Source organism: Leguminivora glycinivorella, chromosome Z (genome assembly GCF_023078275.1).
Source record: "Leguminivora glycinivorella isolate SPB_JAAS2020 chromosome Z, LegGlyc_1.1, whole genome shotgun sequence".
Lineage (NCBI taxonomy): Eukaryota > Metazoa > Arthropoda > Insecta > Lepidoptera > Tortricidae > Leguminivora > Leguminivora glycinivorella.
Genome location: NC_062998.1, coordinates 37,096,741 through 37,116,095, shown reverse-complemented (window position 1 = coordinate 37,116,095; position 19,355 = coordinate 37,096,741). Strand labels below are relative to the sequence as shown.

At 37.8% G+C, this 19,355-nt stretch overlaps 2 protein-coding genes across 7 annotated transcripts in view; both read left to right on the top strand.

Annotated features, from left to right (window-relative positions):
• LOC125240418 (probable medium-chain specific acyl-CoA dehydrogenase, mitochondrial) overlaps positions 1–15,609 on the top strand; it is a 28,214-nt gene extending 12,605 nt beyond the window's left edge. For 5 of the 6 annotated variants that reach the window (XM_048148299.1, XM_048148297.1, XM_048148296.1 and 2 more), the window contains exons 5-10: positions 1,713–1,793; positions 2,141–2,271; positions 5,102–5,210; positions 6,708–6,848; positions 13,705–13,894; positions 15,338–15,609. In XM_048148299.1, the coding sequence (XP_048004256.1) occupies positions 1,713–1,793; positions 2,141–2,271; positions 5,102–5,210; positions 6,708–6,848; positions 13,705–13,894; positions 15,338–15,570 (885 nt within the window). In that variant the 3' untranslated portion in view covers positions 15,571–15,609. Of the gene's footprint in view, positions 1–807; positions 909–1,712; positions 1,794–2,140; positions 2,272–5,101; positions 5,211–6,707; positions 6,849–13,704; positions 13,895–15,337 lie in introns of all 6 variants that reach the window. The other variant, XM_048148298.1, reaches the window with a different exon arrangement.
• A 2,566-nt stretch (positions 15,610–18,175) lies between these two features.
• LOC125240563 (nuclear hormone receptor FTZ-F1) overlaps positions 18,176–19,355 on the top strand; it is a 114,483-nt gene continuing 113,303 nt past the window's right edge. The window contains exon 1 of the mRNA XM_048148498.1: positions 18,176–18,512. Within this exon, the coding sequence (XP_048004455.1) occupies positions 18,332–18,512 (181 nt within the window). The 5' untranslated portion in view covers positions 18,176–18,331. The remainder of the gene's footprint in view (positions 18,513–19,355) is intronic.

Here is a 19,355-nt window from a genome sequence, read left to right as displayed (position 1 = left end):
TGTCATCAGATCCAACTAAGTATTATTATCTTCTGATAAGTAAAAGCAAAGCACCTATAAGGCCTAGCAGGTAGTGAGTTAGTGACCCTGCCTGCTAAGCCGCGGTCCCAGGTTCGAATCCCGGTAAGGACATTTATTTGTGTGATGAGAGCACAGATATTTGTTCCTGAGTCATGGATGTTTTCTGTGTATAGTAAGTATGTATATGTATATTAAATATATCGTTGTCTGAGCACCTACAACCAACCTACAACACAAGCCTTCTTGAGCTTACTGTGGGACTCAGTCAATCTGTGTAAGAATGTCCTATAATATTTATTAATCTCGCGAGTTGATAACTTGATTAATAACCGAGACAGCAGAAAGAGGATGTGCTTTGCGCTAGTTAGAATAACGTAATTGATGAATTCCAAACAGAACCTATATTCTGTTGAAACTTATAACTATTCAAGACAAACTAGACTTCTTATACGCGCGCGGTGTAAACATTACTGGGCAAAGGGACCTCATTGTCGATGCCGGACGACGTTTACGTTCCGCAGCGTCGCATTTCTATACGAACATCCGTCATAAGTTCATAACGCCGTAAGCGCCATCGACAATTCTTTACCCGATTTCTTTATTCGAACACAAATTCACTGGAAAAGAATACAAAATAGATAAAAAAGATCATCACCTAACCCCAAATCTGTTATGGATATTTGCAATTATTTGAGGACATTAAAAAAAGTGAATATAACAGTATCTAAGTAATTGAAATGAAATGTGGCTTCGATCGCTCATCAATTCACCTTGTCATTTCCTTAGGTGGTATGAACATGGGAGTTTTCGAAGGTTGCATGGTAGCAGAGGAGCTGGCCTATGGCTGCACCGGTATCATGACGGCAATGGAGGCCAGTGGGCTTGGCGTGAGTGAAGAGATTGCAGTTTTTCGATGGATTCCTTACTTGCATGATCCTAATTAAAAATACTAATCGGTTTCCTTTGTAGTTTTAGGCTTTCTTTCTTCTTAAGACTAATATGTGTGGAATGATGAACAGTTGTTTGTAGTGTTTTATGTCTAAAATGCACTGTAATAAATAAGTAAAGAATTAATGTCATAACACTCATAAGATACCTCCTACTCTGTACAACCAATACCTATTGATGTTTTAGGTATTAAATGAACACCATTCTACTTATGTTAGAGGAAGAGAATGTAACTCGTGCATGGAACCTGATGGGAGTCCGACGTGATGGGCATCGGAAGATTATCTGTCAATAGAAATCGTGTCTGGTCTGCATGTTGTCCTGTCACAGGCGAGCTAAGTAGTTTGTAGAGCGGACTCTTGTAGGCATCATTTTTAGTTCCATTTGTTGTTATATTAAAAATAAAATCAGAAGGGTATCCTGCCACCCATGAGCAGGAATTTTGAAGACTGCATTATGTTGTGACTAGATGTTCGATAGTAATAAAAAATAATTCTTCATAAATTTGGTAACTGTAGCAACGGACACCTGATCCATTTACGTTGATACATTATGCATTCCCCACACACTGTCACTCCATGGAGACGTGTATGATCCGCTTCACTGTGTAGTTTATTAACATCATACCTTTTGCTTGCTTTATAATGCTTTTACGTGCTTTGGGTTACTTTGTTAATAGAACATAATTATGTTTTATAACAATATCCCGTCGGTGAGCTAACTCCTTTTTTGTAACATTTCAGCAAACACCCGTGATCATTGCTGGTAACGAGGAGCAGCAAAAGAAGTATTTGGGCAGGCTGATCGACGAACCCCTTGTTGCTGTAAGTTGCCCAAACGTTAAATCCACTATATTATTCGATTCTTTATAGTAGCAGATTAAGACATAAAAGAATAAATAAATACATAGCCTCGGTGCCCCTGAACGAGTGCATCAGCCTATTGAAGGAAAAACAGACATACGTATTTTAAGAATTCATGTCTCGCTGCCACATGCTAAAGATTTAATATTCGTAGCTGTAGATACTGTATTAGAAGCAGATAGGTAACATGGCAAAAATTGCCTCACGGTGCCCGTTTATATACTGTCTACGGAGTCCAAGAGCGCCTAGGATTTTTTTTCTAAATAACATGTGTTTCGCAATATTAAAAAAGATTTAAATAATTGTAGGCGTACGGTGTGACCGAGCCCGGCGCAGGCTCAGACGTGGCCGGCATCAAGACCAGGGCCGAGAAGAAGGGCGACGAGTGGATCCTCAATGGACAGAAGATGTGGATCACCAACGGAGGTGTCGCCAACTGGTAACACACATATTCCTCCTATTTAGACATTTTACATTCAATTGGTCAATCATTCATTGGTTCTCTATGTCTCTTATAACATAAGGATAATCCTGTATTTCCTCGATTTAAATAAAATCTCTAAAAAAAAAACAACTGAACGCCAATTAAGAGTGACGAATTGAATATTTTCATAGCAAGAAGAATAATGAGGGTTGCGTCATATGACTGAAATATAGATACTATATAGAGAAAATAGTACAGCATGCCAATATTTGAGAAAGATTACGTCTTATTACAAGCTTTTATTCAACTTTCCTTGTTAGTATGTTAGTTTGGGTCAAAACGTAAAAGCTAAATTTGACCCACTTCCCAGTTTCCGATTGAGCTGAAATTTTGCACACATATGTAAATCACGTGTGTGTGTGTGGATTGAGTGAGCACCTTCCGAAAATAAAAAAAAATATCCTGATCATTTAGTAAAAGTTCTAAAACAATTGTAAAACGAATCTCTGAATTTGTAAAAAGATAAATCAAAAGATACAGCCATTAACATGTGCTCACTCAGTTCTCACAAACTACCAACGAAAACAGTGAATATATTCATTTAACATATAATATTTATATACTAACATTTAGTAAAAAATAGGCCAACCTACCTCTATAAATATTAGATCACCTAGTGACGTATTTAATTTTTTACAAATAGTTTCTTATTTATGCTCACTCAATCCTCACACTTTTGAAAATCCGAATTTTGATGAAAAACATAAGATTTAGACCGCTATTATATGTGTATAGTTTAGTAAAAGTGAAATGGGAATTTGTAAAATAAAAAACGAACCACTAACGTGTCAGGTTTTTTTATAATAAATGTTTGTAAGTGCTCACTCAGTCCACACGTTTTGAGAAAGTTAAAAATGTAAATATCTTACAATTTGTAGCACCTAAGACACTCGAAAGTACTTCAACATTAAGTAAAAATTTTTACTAAATATCCACCATCTAATATTTTATATTCGTTGTCTGGTTTTAAAGATATTCAGACATAACTTTTCTCATACAAATGTATCAAGTAGGGTGACCACACTATGTCGGCTCCTGATTTTCCCCACCTTCCCATTGTCATATTGAGATTGGGGAGTTTCGTTCAATTTTGATAATAGTTTATTAATTCTCCATCTGCAAACTGTTTTTAGGTTATGTTCTTGGCCTAGTGATGATGTGTATTGTGTCATTTTTATCGACGTCAGGATAATAACCATATCGACATCTATATCACTCGTGCGTATTGGCGCGTCAGAGCCAGACTAACTGGCACGGCGTTTCGTTTTCGTTTGGCGTCGGAGTAATGCCATTCGGCTACGCACGCTGTAAAGCTGCTAACACATGACCGTACGAGCACCGTACCGCACCAAGGTCATCCATATGGATGCTTGCTAGCTTGTAAATGGGAGCGAGAAATAGTTATTATTTTCTCGCTCCCACTTACAAATCCGGTACGCTCATCTGTTAGCACGATTAGATTACCAGGTTCTGGTTTCTTACTAGTGAAGTATTATATTCTTTGTTTCTTACCAATTATCATTCATGTCCTTTTTAATGCATGAATGTCGATATGGTTATTATCCTGACGTCGATAAAAATTACACAATACACATCATCACTAGGCCAAGAACATAACCTAAAAACAGTTTGCAGATGGAGAATTAATATGGTATTAGTTTAATATAAACTATTATCAAAATTGAACGAAACTCCCCAATCTCAATATGACAATGGGAAGGTGGGGAAAATCAGGAGCCGACATAGTGTGGTCACCCTACTTGATACATTTGTATGAGAAAAGTTATGTCTGAATATCTTTAAAACCAGACAACGAATATAAAATATTAGATGGTGGATATTTAGTAAAAATGTTTACTAAATGTTGAAGTACTTTCGAGTGTCTTAGGTGCTACAAATCGTAAGATATTTACATTTTTAACTTTCTCAAAACGTGTGGACTGAGTGAGCACTTACAAAAATTTATTATAAAAAAACCTGACACGTTAGTGGTTCGTTTTGTATTTTACAAATTCCCATTTCACTTTTACTAAACTATACACATATAATAGCGGTCTAAATCTTATGTTTTTCATCAAAATTCGGCTTTTCAAAAGTGTGAGGATTGAGTGAGCATAAGAAACTATTTGTAAAAAATTAAATACGTCACTAGGTGATCTAATATTTATAGAGGTAGGTTGGCCTATTTTTTACTAAATGTTAGTATATAAATATTATATGTTAAATGAATATATTCACTGTTTTCGTTGGTAGTTTGTGAGAACTGAGTGAGCACATGTTAATGGCTGTATCTTTTGATTTATCTTTTTACAAATTCAGAGATTCGTTTTACAATTGTTTTAGAACTTTTACTAAATGATCAGCATATTTTTTTTTATTTTCGGAAGGTGCTCACTCAATCCACACACACACAAATCACGTGACAGTGCAATATTATGGTATCATGGAGCTGATCTGATGATGGAGCAGAAAGGTGGTCATAGGAACTCTGTTATGAAACGTCGTATCCCCATCGAGTAAGGGGTATTTAGAAAAGTCTCGGAGAGCAGTAGATGACTGTTGAAAGAAAGTAGATTATTATAATATTCGGTGTATTGGTGTTTATGCTGTAATGCCGTGTAAAATTATTAAATAAATAAATAATATTTATACTGTATTAGCGTGTTGCGTCAATTTGTTAGCTTTTTCATTAAAACAAAATAAGAAAGACACGTTTCGTCTGCCGCCGAGTGTCCACCCAGGCGTTACAGTTAGATGGGCCGATACAGTGTTTAAATATTGTCAGGTACTTCGTGCTGGCGAGAACCAACCCGGACCCCAAGTGCCCGGCCAGCAAGGCGTTCACCGGGTTCATCGTCGAGAGGGACTGGCCCGGAGTCACGCCCGGACGCAAGGTACGATCATTATTACCTTTTTATTTATTTATGCTAGTAATAAACGGGCACGGAAATGGTGAATTGGCGATGGATAGGGCTCGAGCTACGCAAAGCAGACAACCACCTGTCCAAGCAGGGTCTCTGCTGGCAAAGACCTGGCAGTAGACGTTTGGGATGGTCTTGTACCACGTGGAGGCGATCAGTGGAGAAGCAGGCTTGCGCTAGTGAACTAGGCTGGAAGAAACTTGAATTAGTCGCCCAGGATCGTGAAAAGTGGAAGATTCTTCTGAGAGCCCTGTGCCTCTAATGAGGGATAACAGGATTACCTCATCGTCAGTGATATATTGCTAATGTACCTTAGTACGTTTTCACATTATCGGATGTAGGACCGATATCCCATACATGTAAGCCGCCATCTTTGATTTTTGCCTTTGAAATCTTTCCAACATCCAATATCGATCGGATAATGTGAAAACGCATGTACTTACTTGTGAATTTCAAAGACTACCAGACTACCACTAGATATGTACAAGTTGCAGGGACCGAAATTGCAGCAACAATGCTGACAATGAAGTCCGTTTCATCCACAGTGATTAAGAGACCACGAATCAACACATGCTTCTTCTTGAATGACAATTATATCTGTTGTTACTTTTACCTGATTAAAGATAATGCTAATTCCATGCCTACAGGGTCCTTATGCTTCAACAATAGTAAGGATTTTTTCATCTGAAATGTATACATACAAAAACTCGTCTTGATTCCTGTTAAAACCTTCTCTGCGGCAGTTGACTCGCAATTAACCGTACTTAGTATTAGGTCTTTCGACCCAGTACTGCAGCGAACGTGTTAAAACAAGGCCCTTTGGGCATGAAATTCCATTTATATTCATTCGACAAAAGAAATATTACTTATCACTTAATGGTATATTTTACATTCCATATCTTCTGAACAAAGTGTAAGAAAAATCCTACCTAATAAACGTGTATGCTTTTGTAAATTGCACCACACTGTTGGTCGATACTCGGTTAGATGACATATATCATATCAGATATTGGATAAGGGCAAGGATTATTTATATAGGATTTACACACTTTATACTTTTAGCGCCACCTATTAAATATTATGATAACTACACTGATGATGCCTACATTTTTTTTTTAAATGTGTATTGACGTGATATCATGATTTTAAAATAAAGAAATGTGTCATTTGTTCTTATAAAAAATAAAAACAGGCAAAAATATTTGGGGAAAATATGATTTTGGCCACTTTCAGGCTGCGAAATAGCGCCATCTAGTTTTAAGCCTAAAATGTATGGGACATTTCAGGGGTACGCTTTTTTATATGGGCTTTGTCAGTCCAGCTCCAGTATTAAGTCGTTCTTGATATGGGTTACATACATTACTGAGGTTCTAAAAGTGTGAATCATGTGTCGAGAGATGGCGGTAAATGCGCTGTGACTACAAAGTTTACTTTGGCAATAATTTCTATAATATTCAATGTTGATTTCAGGAACAAAACATGGGCCAGCGCGCGTCGGACACGCGCGGCATCACGTTCGAGGATGTGCGCATCCCCAAAGAGAACGTGCTCATCGGAGAGGGCGCCGGCTTCAAGATCGCCATGGGCGCCTTCGACAAGACCCGCCCGCCGGTAACACTCGCGTCTCATCACACATACCATTTACTAAAAACCATAATCTAATCCCAATAAAACCTACCAAACATGGCCGAATGTCACATTGACAAAGTCATTGTTGTTAATAACGGCAATAATACCAGTGAAATATGAACTTCAACTACAAATGAGTTTAAAACAAATACCTATTTTTATTTATATAGGATTATTTTAACAGTAATGTTTGCACGAATGGAACCAGTAAGTGAATGAAAATATATATGTGCGTGATAGATTATCCAATAATAAAATACTTAAAATAGCGGCTCTTGAAAGTTACGACTGTATACTCACATAATAAAAGTTTCGTTTATTCCATTTGTGCCAACTCTTGCGAATTGACCTGTACACGTGTCATTAAAAATACATACTTAAAATTCTTTTTTCCCCTCACTAGCTCGGAAACACGTGGTGTCTTTTAATACCAGCGGGTAAAAACGCATTTTATCCACTAGTGGGTAAAGTAATTTGACCTTGAATAAAGTCAAATTAACTGCTTTAAAATTGATAAAAGTAGGTGAATCTAGTAAAAAGATGATTTACCACCTGTGAAACTACTGGAAGCAGTGATAAACGCATTTTTTGCGTTGTAGTTTCCTCGCTATAGTGAGGGGAAAAGTTTTGTGTTACACTCGGGTGCAAATGTATTTTACTTCTCGTGTGTTAAAAAACTCGCAAGTTCAGGATTCTATTCTCGAACCACTCGCTTCGCTCGTGGTTCAACTATAGAATCCTGTCACTTGCTCGTTTTTCAATTCCACACTCTTCGTTAAGAGCGTTATAACATTTCGGCGTCGGGCGAAATTAGGTATTTTACCCGCCGCGCGAGCCCAATATGCCGACCCTTTCTAGCACGTCTTATCACTCGCTCGCACTACAATAGTGGACAAAACAATCTTGATCCTTCCTATGGAATTTTGATAACAACCACAATCTACTATCTCGATATAAACTTTTGATTTCTAATAAACATTATTTTGTACGAAAAGACTAGAATATAGCGCAAAATAATATTAATTACGTTAAAATTTATTTAAAAATTTAAAGTAATAATTATAAACTGTGATCATATTTAAGTAGATCCCATCCCAAATGTTTGCTTTTGTTATATGATAAGTATTAGAGTAAAGTATATATTAATATGATGATAAAATAAGTCAAATATAATTCTAATTACTTCAAGGTGGTGATGATGATGATGTCCTCCCAGACGTATCCGTCGACGGCGACATCCTGGCAAGCTTTATTTTTTTTTTATTCTAGTACCACCTCTTATCAAAGGTCTTATTAAGAAGAAGTAAGAACCCAAATGAGCCTGATTACTAAATGGTTTAGTTACATGGATCACTGGTACTGGTGACCACCATCTGGCTCCATCATCAGACCCTGAGTACCACCTCTTGTCAAAGGTCTTATTGAGACGATCCCAATGAGCCTAAAGACGATGTGGTTTAGTCATATGGTTCATTGGTACTGGTAACCACCATCTGGGTCCATCATCAGACCCTGAGTACCACCTCTTGTCGAAGGTCTTGTTGAGACGATTTCAATGAGCCTACATACGAAGTGGTTTAGTTCCATGGTTCATTGGTACTGGTGACCACCATCTGGCCCCATCATCAGACCCTGAGTACCACCTCTTGTTAAAGGTCTTATTGAGATGAACTGAACCCAATAAGGCTAAACACAAAGTGGTTTAGTCATATGGTTCATTGGTACTGGTGACAACCATCTGTCTCCATCATCAGACCCTGAGTACCACCTCTTGTCAAAGGTCTTGTTGAGACGAACCCAACGAGCCTAAACACGAAGTCGTTTACTTACATGGTTCACTGGTACTGGTGACCACCTTCTGGCTCCATCATCAGATCCCGAGTACCATCTTGATGTGTCTTATCATCTTGACCGTATTGTAATTTTCACATATTTATCATCATAACGTTGTAATACTTTAACATTCAAACATAACAAAATATTACAAAAGCAAATATTTACGGATCTAGGATCAAATTCGTTGGTCGCTGTTTACACACACACAATGCGAGGATAGCCCGTGTATAAACAAGGCGTCCGACCCACACAACAATAAATATTCTCGACGTTTGCGATGAAAACTCGGAGAGCGAAGCGACATACGTCTCACCTCCTCGAGCTCCGGCGCGGCACTGAAATCGCAGGCGTCCGTCGCCGGTAAAATAGCGACAGGAAGGCTAGTTTTCAAAAAATTGGCAAAATATCATGATAAAATATTATAACGACAAATGGATAACAGCAATTTAAGCACATTGTGCAGATTATTTATATACTAAAATAACTTCGATAACATGTAGATTTTTGGAGAAATGATCACTTGTTTCGATGTATTTTCAAGACAAAATTGAGTTCGTTTTACTTTCAATTTCTCAATTTCAAAGGATTAAATGATAAATATTGTTTAATGGGCCTAAAGTACAAGATATTAGCAATTTAAATTTACCGCATTTATGAGAGTGAGCTTATCAAATTGTACATAATAAGAGCTCCGAAATCTGTGCTTCGCGCGGTTTTTCCTAAACGAGCATCAGAAAAAAAATCATTACTAATTGAAAAAGCTTTTTCTTCCATATGTTTTTTAATGAACCGACAGTTAATTAGATTTTCTAACTGAAACAAGTACTTTTACTGTCTTTTAGTATGAGTAAAGTGTACAATTTTGCCGATAAATATTGTACATTTTACAATATATCGCCTTTTTTTGTCATAGCGCTCTTAAAATACAACTTTGCCCCCATGTATAACAAATAACTATTAATGGCAATATGTGATATTATCTGGGTAAAGGGCCCTTATTGTCGATGGCGCTTACGGCGTTATGAGCAGAGGGCGGAATTGCTCATGGCAAAAATCAAACGTCAATAGAGTTGGAACGTTAAATTTTATCGACATTTTCAGCTATCGATAAAAACAGTCACCTTTTAAATTTCTGCCTTTATTTGACCTCTGATTAGCTATTCGACTATTTGATTTTGACCTCTTTGACTAGATTAAAAGTAAATTGTACAACATTTGAATACCATTTTTGTCACTAGTCCTCTTGCAAAAACGTTTGAAAAAAAATGGTTAATCTAAAACGAAAAACAGTCAACAAATGGATAAAGAAGTATCCTCGTCTTACTTACGACGAAAACAACTCAATATACTGATAATTTCAGTTCAATCGATAGTCGATAAAATTTAACGTTCCAACTCGATTGACGTTTGATTTTTGCCATGAGCAATTCCGCCCTCTGGTTATGAGCGATGTCGCCGCGGGACGTAAGCGCCATCGACAATAAGGGCCCTTTACCCAGATAACGTCACATATATTGGTAACAATTTTGGAATTTGATTATGATTTCTAATGTTCACTTGTACTGAGCAAGTACGCTAAGATTTTTTCACAACAGCTCGTGCCACTATAACCACCTGACTATCTCTGTCAAATACAGATGTAGTGCGAAAAGATTTGCCTTCGTATTGTTACGGAAACGTACGACCGTGTCATGCTATTTCAGTCAGTATCAGTACAAGATGTACTGACATTGACTGAACTAGCATGTAGGCTTGTGCCGTTTCGTTCGTTGATCGGAGCGCTCCGATCTCGTTCAATCGCTCCCACGAACTAGTTCGCTCTTTTAGGTCTTTTGCTCATTTAGTTCAGCCAGACCAGCGACCACTGCGGTCAGAAAGATCAGAAAGAATGGGACCGAATAGTGTCAAAATGATACGAATAGTCTACAGATAGAAACTTTCCGGGCCGAAAGGTTGTAAGTAACCGAAGTTTAATATGAAAACTTGACTTTTTTTGTTGCTCTGCTAAGTAGCTCTCGCTCTCGGTCGGCGCAGTCACACATTCGTTCTCGATCCAAACCGCTCGCGCTCGCCGATCCTATACTGAACGCTAAATGAGCAAAGACCGATTCACAGACCACGGAAAGATTCAGTTCATTTCGGTCATTGATGGGATTTTATTCCTAACAGTTCATAGTTCGTGAACGACACAAGCCTACTAGCATGACAAATACGAATGTTTCCGAAGGAAACCCTTTTCGCATTACATCTGTAACATAATTATTTTCTCTAAATATTTTTTGCTTATAAAACGTGCTCTGTATCTACATAAAGTAAAAACCATAATCCTACGGACTAAATTGACAAGTGACTGACAGGTAAAGTGATACCAGGAACAGCAAAATAAAAATAGGGAAGGTATATGTCGATAACAATATATCGACAATTTGTAAAGTACATACAACAGACAAGTTTAAATCAAGAATAAGTATATTAGTTTCAAATAAGAGGTACACATTTTGGTTTGTTCTATGTATCTTCGAGGTAGAGGATGGATACCATGCGTTTTTACCCACTAGTTTTAAAACATAAAAAGGTTTCCGAGCCTGTATAGGTAAAAAATAAAATACCATGTCCGACGATAATAAAGTATCCGTCACGCTGTGGCAAGTATATCATAAATATCTATATAATTTTCGAATAATATTATTGCTGCTTTGAAATAAAAAAATATCTCTAATTAGGGGTCTACAGACCTTTTGATCTGTTGAAATCACAGAAAAAGTTGGTATATTGATTAGCCGATCAAATTGCCAATTTCATTGTCCCGTCTGGGTGCACCTTAAATCTACGATGTAATAATAATTTTAATATCGATAAGAACGACACTCGCCAAACTGTGGCAACATTTGTTCACACTTACTTGTCAATTTGGTCCGTAGGATTATGGATTTTACTTTAGCTACTGATACGATTGGCCTAAGGAAAGACACGTTAACAGTGCTTACTTTTCATTCTAGGTCTGAGACATTTCACAGTGAAGGAAGCGTAGAAAGTAGGGATTGCAGTACCGGTACTGTTTTAAAGAACCGGGATTTTCGGTACCGAAGTAATATGGAACCGGGATTTCCCGGGATTTTCGGTACTTTCGGGACTGGTCAAATTTTTTCGATTTTTCAAATAAAACAACATATTTTTTGGCATTTTACATCCTTTATTAATATATTACCATAACCGAACCGCACCAGCTGCGCTCGGCGTATTATTTTATCTGCCTTTTTTTATTTCATAGTCTTTTTCATAGTGAGATTATACCGTGCAACAACAAAAAAAAAATCGTGAAGAATTCCGCCTAAACCCGACTATCTGGCAACCATAGGCACCAATGGTTACCGTTGCAATACATTGCTCCGATTAAGCGATCTGCCATTACTGGGAGTCGCTTAGTAAAAGAAATAAGACAAATACTATTAAAGAAATATAATACTTGATTATAGACCGGCAGTAAAACCTCAAAATTCCCCAAACATGTAATTTGAATCAAAGAATGTAAACTAAAGGAAACAAAACATTTGAGATGGTGCACTATTTTTTTGCTAGTCAGAGGGATCGTTCTCGAGAAAATTAACCACTTTCTGGAAATTTCTGTGGAATACCGTAATATCACAATATATGTAAACATTTTTTTAAAGTTAAGCATGTTTATAGCAGTTATCATTAAAAGTTACACATAAGCCAGAGCGACAATTCCACCATAATACATTATTTTGTTATAAGTCGATCGGTACGTACGAGCAGGGTTTCGATTAAAGCTCTTAAGCAGCGTGATTTTTACCGACTTTTAGCACATTTATACACACAGTCATGTTTTGATAATCAATTTATAATAAGAAAACCTTAAACATTCCGCAAGAATCACTCTATTCATATATAGGTGAAAAACGCATAAATATCCGTTTAGTAGTTTTTGAGTCTATCGCAAAATTTGCGAATACAGTTTTAACATGCAGAGAAATGAGTCAAATGAGATAGAGAGAGGAAAAATAAATACACAAATTAATATAACAAACTTTCACCAAAAATACAAAACTCGACTACTGAACTGGCTAGTGGGGCTAGCTAGGGTATCGCGGTGGCTACGGCTGCCAGGCTGCCACTGCCACACGCTTTTAAATAGTGATTAAGAGCGAGTTACTGTGTCTACGCCTATTTTTTAACTGTTTAAATAATATAAACAGAAATAAATAAATTTTGTAGCACAAAATGTCACTAAAAAATATTTCCCGAAAGTACCGAAAGTACCGGGATTTTTCAAGTTGATTTCCCGGTTCTTTGCTTGGCCAAAAATCCCGGGAATTCCCGGTACTTTCGGTACCGGTATTTCCCGGGAGCAAACCCTAGTAGAAAGTCTACCTACTGACCATTGGGTACTGCATTATTTTGAATCAGCAATTTGTAATATGCCCGAAATTATCGCGGCAAAACAAAAGTGACGCAATTCATCTAAAGTTTGAAACACTTTTTTAGTTCATAATAATTACCACCGCCCTTAATTTCATTAAGAAATCAATTCTGGCAATGTGCGCAACTATAACACACACAACACTTGGGATTGGGACTGTTTCTTATTCCCATTGGCAGTTATTATACTTATAAAGACGTCAGACTAAAGTCGCATTTAAGAGGTTAGACAAAAATCGGCCAATGGTCACACACATTACTTAATGGCCTGACTTTATCGACATAGATTTTTCGAACTTTAAATAAATAGCCATACTAAGGGGTGTAGATCATCTTTATGTTTGAGAATGGCACATATAAAACCATAACTAGGTGGCGCTGCAAACCTTTCGTGAGCAAATTTCAGATCGCGAACAGAGATCTTCTAATTTCATGTCATTCCAGTGGTGGTCCCCTAGCGCCATCGGAGAGATTTGGAACTATAATTTAAGACGACTGAGCACTTTTGCGACTTCTACTCTGACATGAGCCGTACATTTGACTTGTAACGTTATAATTGCAGGTAGCGTCAGGAGCCACAGGGCTGGCCAACCGCGCGCTACACGAGGCCACGAAGTACTCGCTGGAGCGCAAGACGTTCGGCGTGCCCATCGCCAAGCACCAGGCCGTGGCCTTCATGCTCGCCGACATGGCCATGGGCGTGGAGACCTCCCGCCTGGCGTGGCAGCGGGCGGCGTGGCTCGTCGACCATGGTTAGTTTTACTGGCAAATCGACAATTACTTTGCGTGATAAAACGAGGCAGCTCTCCTCAAGCCACCGCCAGCAGGATTAGCACAAGATTGCCGCGAGATAGATCACGTCTTCTAATTGTATTAATGGCATACGGGCTGGTAGTCTATCTCGCGGCGACATACACTTGCGACAATCACGTGCTAACCCTACAGCTCCTCAGCAGTTATTTAGGTTACTAAATACTTGTTTATATGTAATAGGCATGGCAAAGAGGATCGAGTATTATAGAGAGATACTGTCAAAGTAAAATGTATAATCACAATGCTAGACTGCCATCTCTCGACACAAGCTTAAAACTTTTGAACCTCAGTTTTGACAATTTGGCCCATATTCATGATATGTGTTAAAATGTCAAATATTAATATTAGCGCCACCTAGCCGAGCGTTCCCCAAAGGTGTATCGCCATCTATACGTAGGTCACCGTACCTTTTTCTGTATGGTACTGAGCAAAGACATATATAACTACGTATAGACAGATAAAGTCTAAGAAAAAAACGTACCTCAGTACCATACAGAAAAAGGTACGGTGGCCTAGATGGCACCTTTCGGGTACGCTCAGCTAGATGGCGCTAATATTAATATTTGACATTTGAAAACATATCAAGCTAAGAATATGGGCCAAATTGTCAAAACTGAGGTTCAAAAGTTTCAAGCCTGTGTCGAGATGGCAGTCTATGCACTGTGATTACACATTTTACTTCGACAGTAACTCTCTATAATACTCGATCCTCTTTGGTACTGAGGTACGTTTTTTTCTTAGACTTTACCTGTCTATACGGAGTTACATATGTCTTTGGTAACAGGGATGACGACTACATAAAAAAATGGCATTACCAGTTAGATCGTCCAAAAATACTGAACACATATTTTTCGTTTTTTCTATTTAATGAAAAAATAGAAAGATATGGAGCATCAAAGTTCCGGAGTGGGGGCTTGTGAAGTCACTTCTAAGTAAAAATTGTACCTAGGCGTGACGTCACGTGAAACTTCAACGCACTGTACCGTCGTCATTTTTCGTTCGTGTCTAAAATTCTTTGATAATCTAACTGACGGACTAATTAGTTTTTTTTAGTCGTCTCGCCTATTATAGTGTGTTCGGAATCCCTAGATCGTCGACCATAGGATACCTAACACTGGCATGTTTACTTTATTATAATTAAAATTTTCGTAGTCGAGAGTTAAATATAATATAGCCTTTTTTCTATTAATCACATCAGACAAAGTTTAGCTTAACTTAATTTTTGGTAATTTATTATTTATTTATATTATTTCAGCTTTTTTAGTAGCATCATAATGATTAGTTAAGTAAATGTGCTTAAACTGCTTAACTACCCATGACACCCCGAAGTTTCTTAAAGTGTATAATACTGATTCAGTTATTATTATTGTATTGTTCACCAGGTTTTAGGAACACGGTGATCGCGTCAGTAGCCAAATGCCACGCATCGGAAGTCGCGAACAAAAACGCCACCGACGCCGTCCAAATCTTCGGCGGCAACGGCTTCAACACCGAGTACCCCGTCGAAAAGCTCATGCGCGACGCCAAGATCTACCAGATATACGAGGGCACCTCCCAGATCCAGAGGCTCATCATCTCCAGAGAGGTCATCACCTCGGCCAAGGATCAGGCCTAAACTTTGCATTCAACAAATAAACTTTCTTGATTGACTGAGTCAAGTTTGTTATCCTTTATTTAGCTGCGATTGTTTTCGATGTGGTGTAAATTGTGTACCTTTGTCATATTCTATATTTCAAATGGACTGTATTTATAATGAGCGCTGAATATAAATGTTTTACTGTATTTTTTATAAAAAAGTTGTTTACCAAAGTTGATGTTTTCTTCAATGTCACTCTTGATCTTGAAACAATATAATATATAGATTTATGCAACCGGCGTTTAAAGGACGTCAGAAAAGGCGAGTGGCGTGTACCTAATAAAGACCGCAACTTGAGAAATTAGAGTAAGTCAGAAATATTTTCAAGCGTCTGACAAAAGTTAAGGCCGACGGAAATGTTCAGGAAATGATGATTATCAAATCCTTAGTCTTTTCTATTACATAATAAAAATCAGCCTTGAGAATTTAAGGAAAGTTAGTGTTTTTGAAAAAAAAACTTATAGCAAAAAAATGGCCGACGGGCCGAACTGGGTAATATGCAGATATTAAACGTCGATACGAACTCTTACGTTTTCCCAAAGTTTCATCCTTGAGAAAATGAGGAAGGTGTGGTGTGTCTTTTAGTCCATTTCCATTACTGCGTGGGTGTGAGGAAGCCGGCCGGGGCTGGCTTTGGAGAATAGACTTTTTCAGTACAGATGGTGTTTTTTTTAACGCACTAGTGCGAGAAGTGGTTCATTATATAACAGGTCGAAACTTCGGAAGCTCATCTGTACTGAAAAACGTCGTACGATACTCGTGTAAAAAGAAAATTCGCAACTCGTGTCGATTTAAAACACTCCCTTCGGTCGTGTTTTAATTTATCGCCACTCGTTTCGAACTTCCTTTTTTACGCACTTGTATCGTAATGTACTATTTCAGTACAGATGGTCGTTTTTTTACGCACTAGTTCGAGAAGTGGTTCATTATAATGCCAGGTCGAAACTTCGGATGCTCATCTGTACTGAAAAACGTCGTACGATACACGTGCGAAAAGGAAATTCGTAACTCGTGTCGATTTATCGCCACTCGTTTCGAACTTTCTTTTTTACGCACTTGTATCGTAATGTACTATTATGTAGGGTTTTAAAAATCTATACACGACCTGTAAATGACGAATATCAGTACGGGAGTAGAAAAAATGCATTTTGTATTTGTTGTATAAGCATAAGCTGTTTTATTTTCCTATATGAAATAATGTTGGTTGGGCAGAAGCTCAGTAGGTACAGACACAGTTTAAGCGGCAACCCACACTCAGGTGACGCTCGTCGTAAGATGCGGAACGGACTTAAGACGCGGAGCGGGCGTGGCGCCGCGGACGCGTCTTACGTCTTTCCTATTATACAAAATGTACTGAGGAGACACTGCGCAAATTAGTTAGCAAATTCACCGAGAGATGGCGCTATAAACAATGTTCATTAGTACCTATACTTCTAAGACTTCTAGACAAGCAAAGACATATGTAACTCCGTATAGATGGATAAAGTCCCCCCCTCGGGGCCTGGTCCTTTACCACGTGACCCCCCTCTGGGCACGATGCTGGATCCGTGCTTGATAGAGTGTCCATCGGTTATATATGGTAGGCGTGTTCAGTGGATACATGTCATGTAGTCATGTAGAAGTCAACATCATAGTGTAATAATGGAGAAAATGGATTAGTTACAATTGTCCCCCAGTCGAGATTTACCCCGCTGTACCTTACTTAATATTCGAACAGTCCTAAAATCTTTTGAATATTGTTCGAATACGGACTTATTTTATTTGCATGATTTTATGTTGCTTGTTGCGCTGATATACTATTATGTTATGAGAATAATACTCAGTCGAGGATAGTTTTACCGTAATTGAATTATAATTTATAATAAATAAATAAATAATTTATTATGTCGTCTATTTTTATCCGTCGTCATCAATCTCCATCACTTTCAAAAGCAACTTTATAAAAGCGCCCTCTAGTGGGTTTGGCTTGTACTTCATTATACACAGGCAAACGAAGATGTGACAGACATGAGCTAGATAGAGCCACTGAAACCGGATGCTTATTACCAAATTAGTTTCTTAAAGATGTATATTCCTTTATTTATTTCATTTAACTACCTTCAGCATATCAGAAAAAAATATTATTTTGTAAAAATAAAAAAACTATTCTTTTAACTAATGAAAACATTCGGTGCCAGTTAGCTATTCAACTCATAAAGAATGACCTAGTTTCGGAGCCCTTGTGAAAGGATTGTGCAATAGAAACGGTCATTTATTACACAACGCAACGTATTCATAAGCAAACCTAGTAATTTTGTCTGTATTATACATACATTGATTTTATGTTACAAGGAGTACGATAAGGATAACAAAATTAATTTACACACATCACATGTTTTTTATTGAAGTTATTAGTAAAAGAAGGTATACATTTTAGTGTTAAAACAATTATTACAATTTAAATCTGTAATTTACGACTTTTTTTTGTATTTAGGTCATGACACACTTTTGCTTAAAATTAGGTTAATTTCCTACTGCCCTTTACCGATTTATTTCAATGTCAGTCATGAGTACGGTAGCTCCATTGAATTGTATCAAGTTATGTTATGTCGGAATACCAAAGTATACGTGAAGTGGCCCAGAGACCTACATTTCGTTTATAAGCGATTTTGAGACATAGAATAGACTGTTTTACGCCGTGAGTGAAGTAAATAAATTACTTAGATATAATTCGGAGGCCTCGTAGTATCGTTCTTTTACGATGCACGAAGACGCTCCGAAAATGAGTGTTACGCAGAGTTTGGCCGCCTCCACGAGCCAGCCGAAAAGCGAGCTCGTGACGGAAGTGCCAGTGGAGTACGATATTATGAGCTCCACAGACCCTAAACCTACAGAGCATTTAGATATAGATATCCAGGTCGCGTTTGTGGATCCTTCTACCGGTAAGTACGTTTAATCCTATAATTCTTATAATCTTATAAGTATCTTCTGAGAAAACTATCTCATTCGTTCGAACCGGATGTAATATTACAATTTCTGTATATACAATATCAAGAATTCAAACCAACATTCATCTGAAAAACTCTTTATCGTTTATATTTTAATGTTGTGTATGTATAATCTCGCATCCCAATTGGAATCAGATCATAATAGTAATAGAATGTATGTTTTTGTAACTCTTTAGATTTAGAAGCTCTAATTGGCGCATGTTTTAGGGTTCATGAGGCCTGCCTGAGAGAAAATTATTTACAAGTCTTTAGTCAAAAGAGACAAGTGTTGTATAATAATACATACATCTACATAATGTTGTATGCAATGTGGTGGCTACCTGCTCGTACGCTCGGTTGCACGATGTGGCAACGTCGCGTCGTATTGTTTTTTCGCGCTATCCTGCCATGGAATTGGCCGACTGGTCGTGTGAAATATAGTGTTAAACTAAATTGTATGTCGTAGACGTAGATAATAGCAAGCAGAACGTGTTTTGAGAAGTTTACCAGCAGTCCTAAATAGACTGTTATACATATACGTAGTAATCATGCATCGCACTACTGAGGCCGTAGAGTAGTGCTAGTGATGTGACGTCGTTTGTATTCAGTTGTGGTCGGCAACGTTTTTGATTTCATTCGATGTCAGTAGGGCAGGTTGGCGCGATGCGGAGCGCTGCAGTCTGCAGCTGACGCTGGCTGCTGCTCTGATGTGAAGTAACCGGCTGCCTGACGTAAGATCGTAAGAGTGAATCGCCGCAGGGCCATACAGATCGAACTAGTTTGGATTCGTTCTAGATG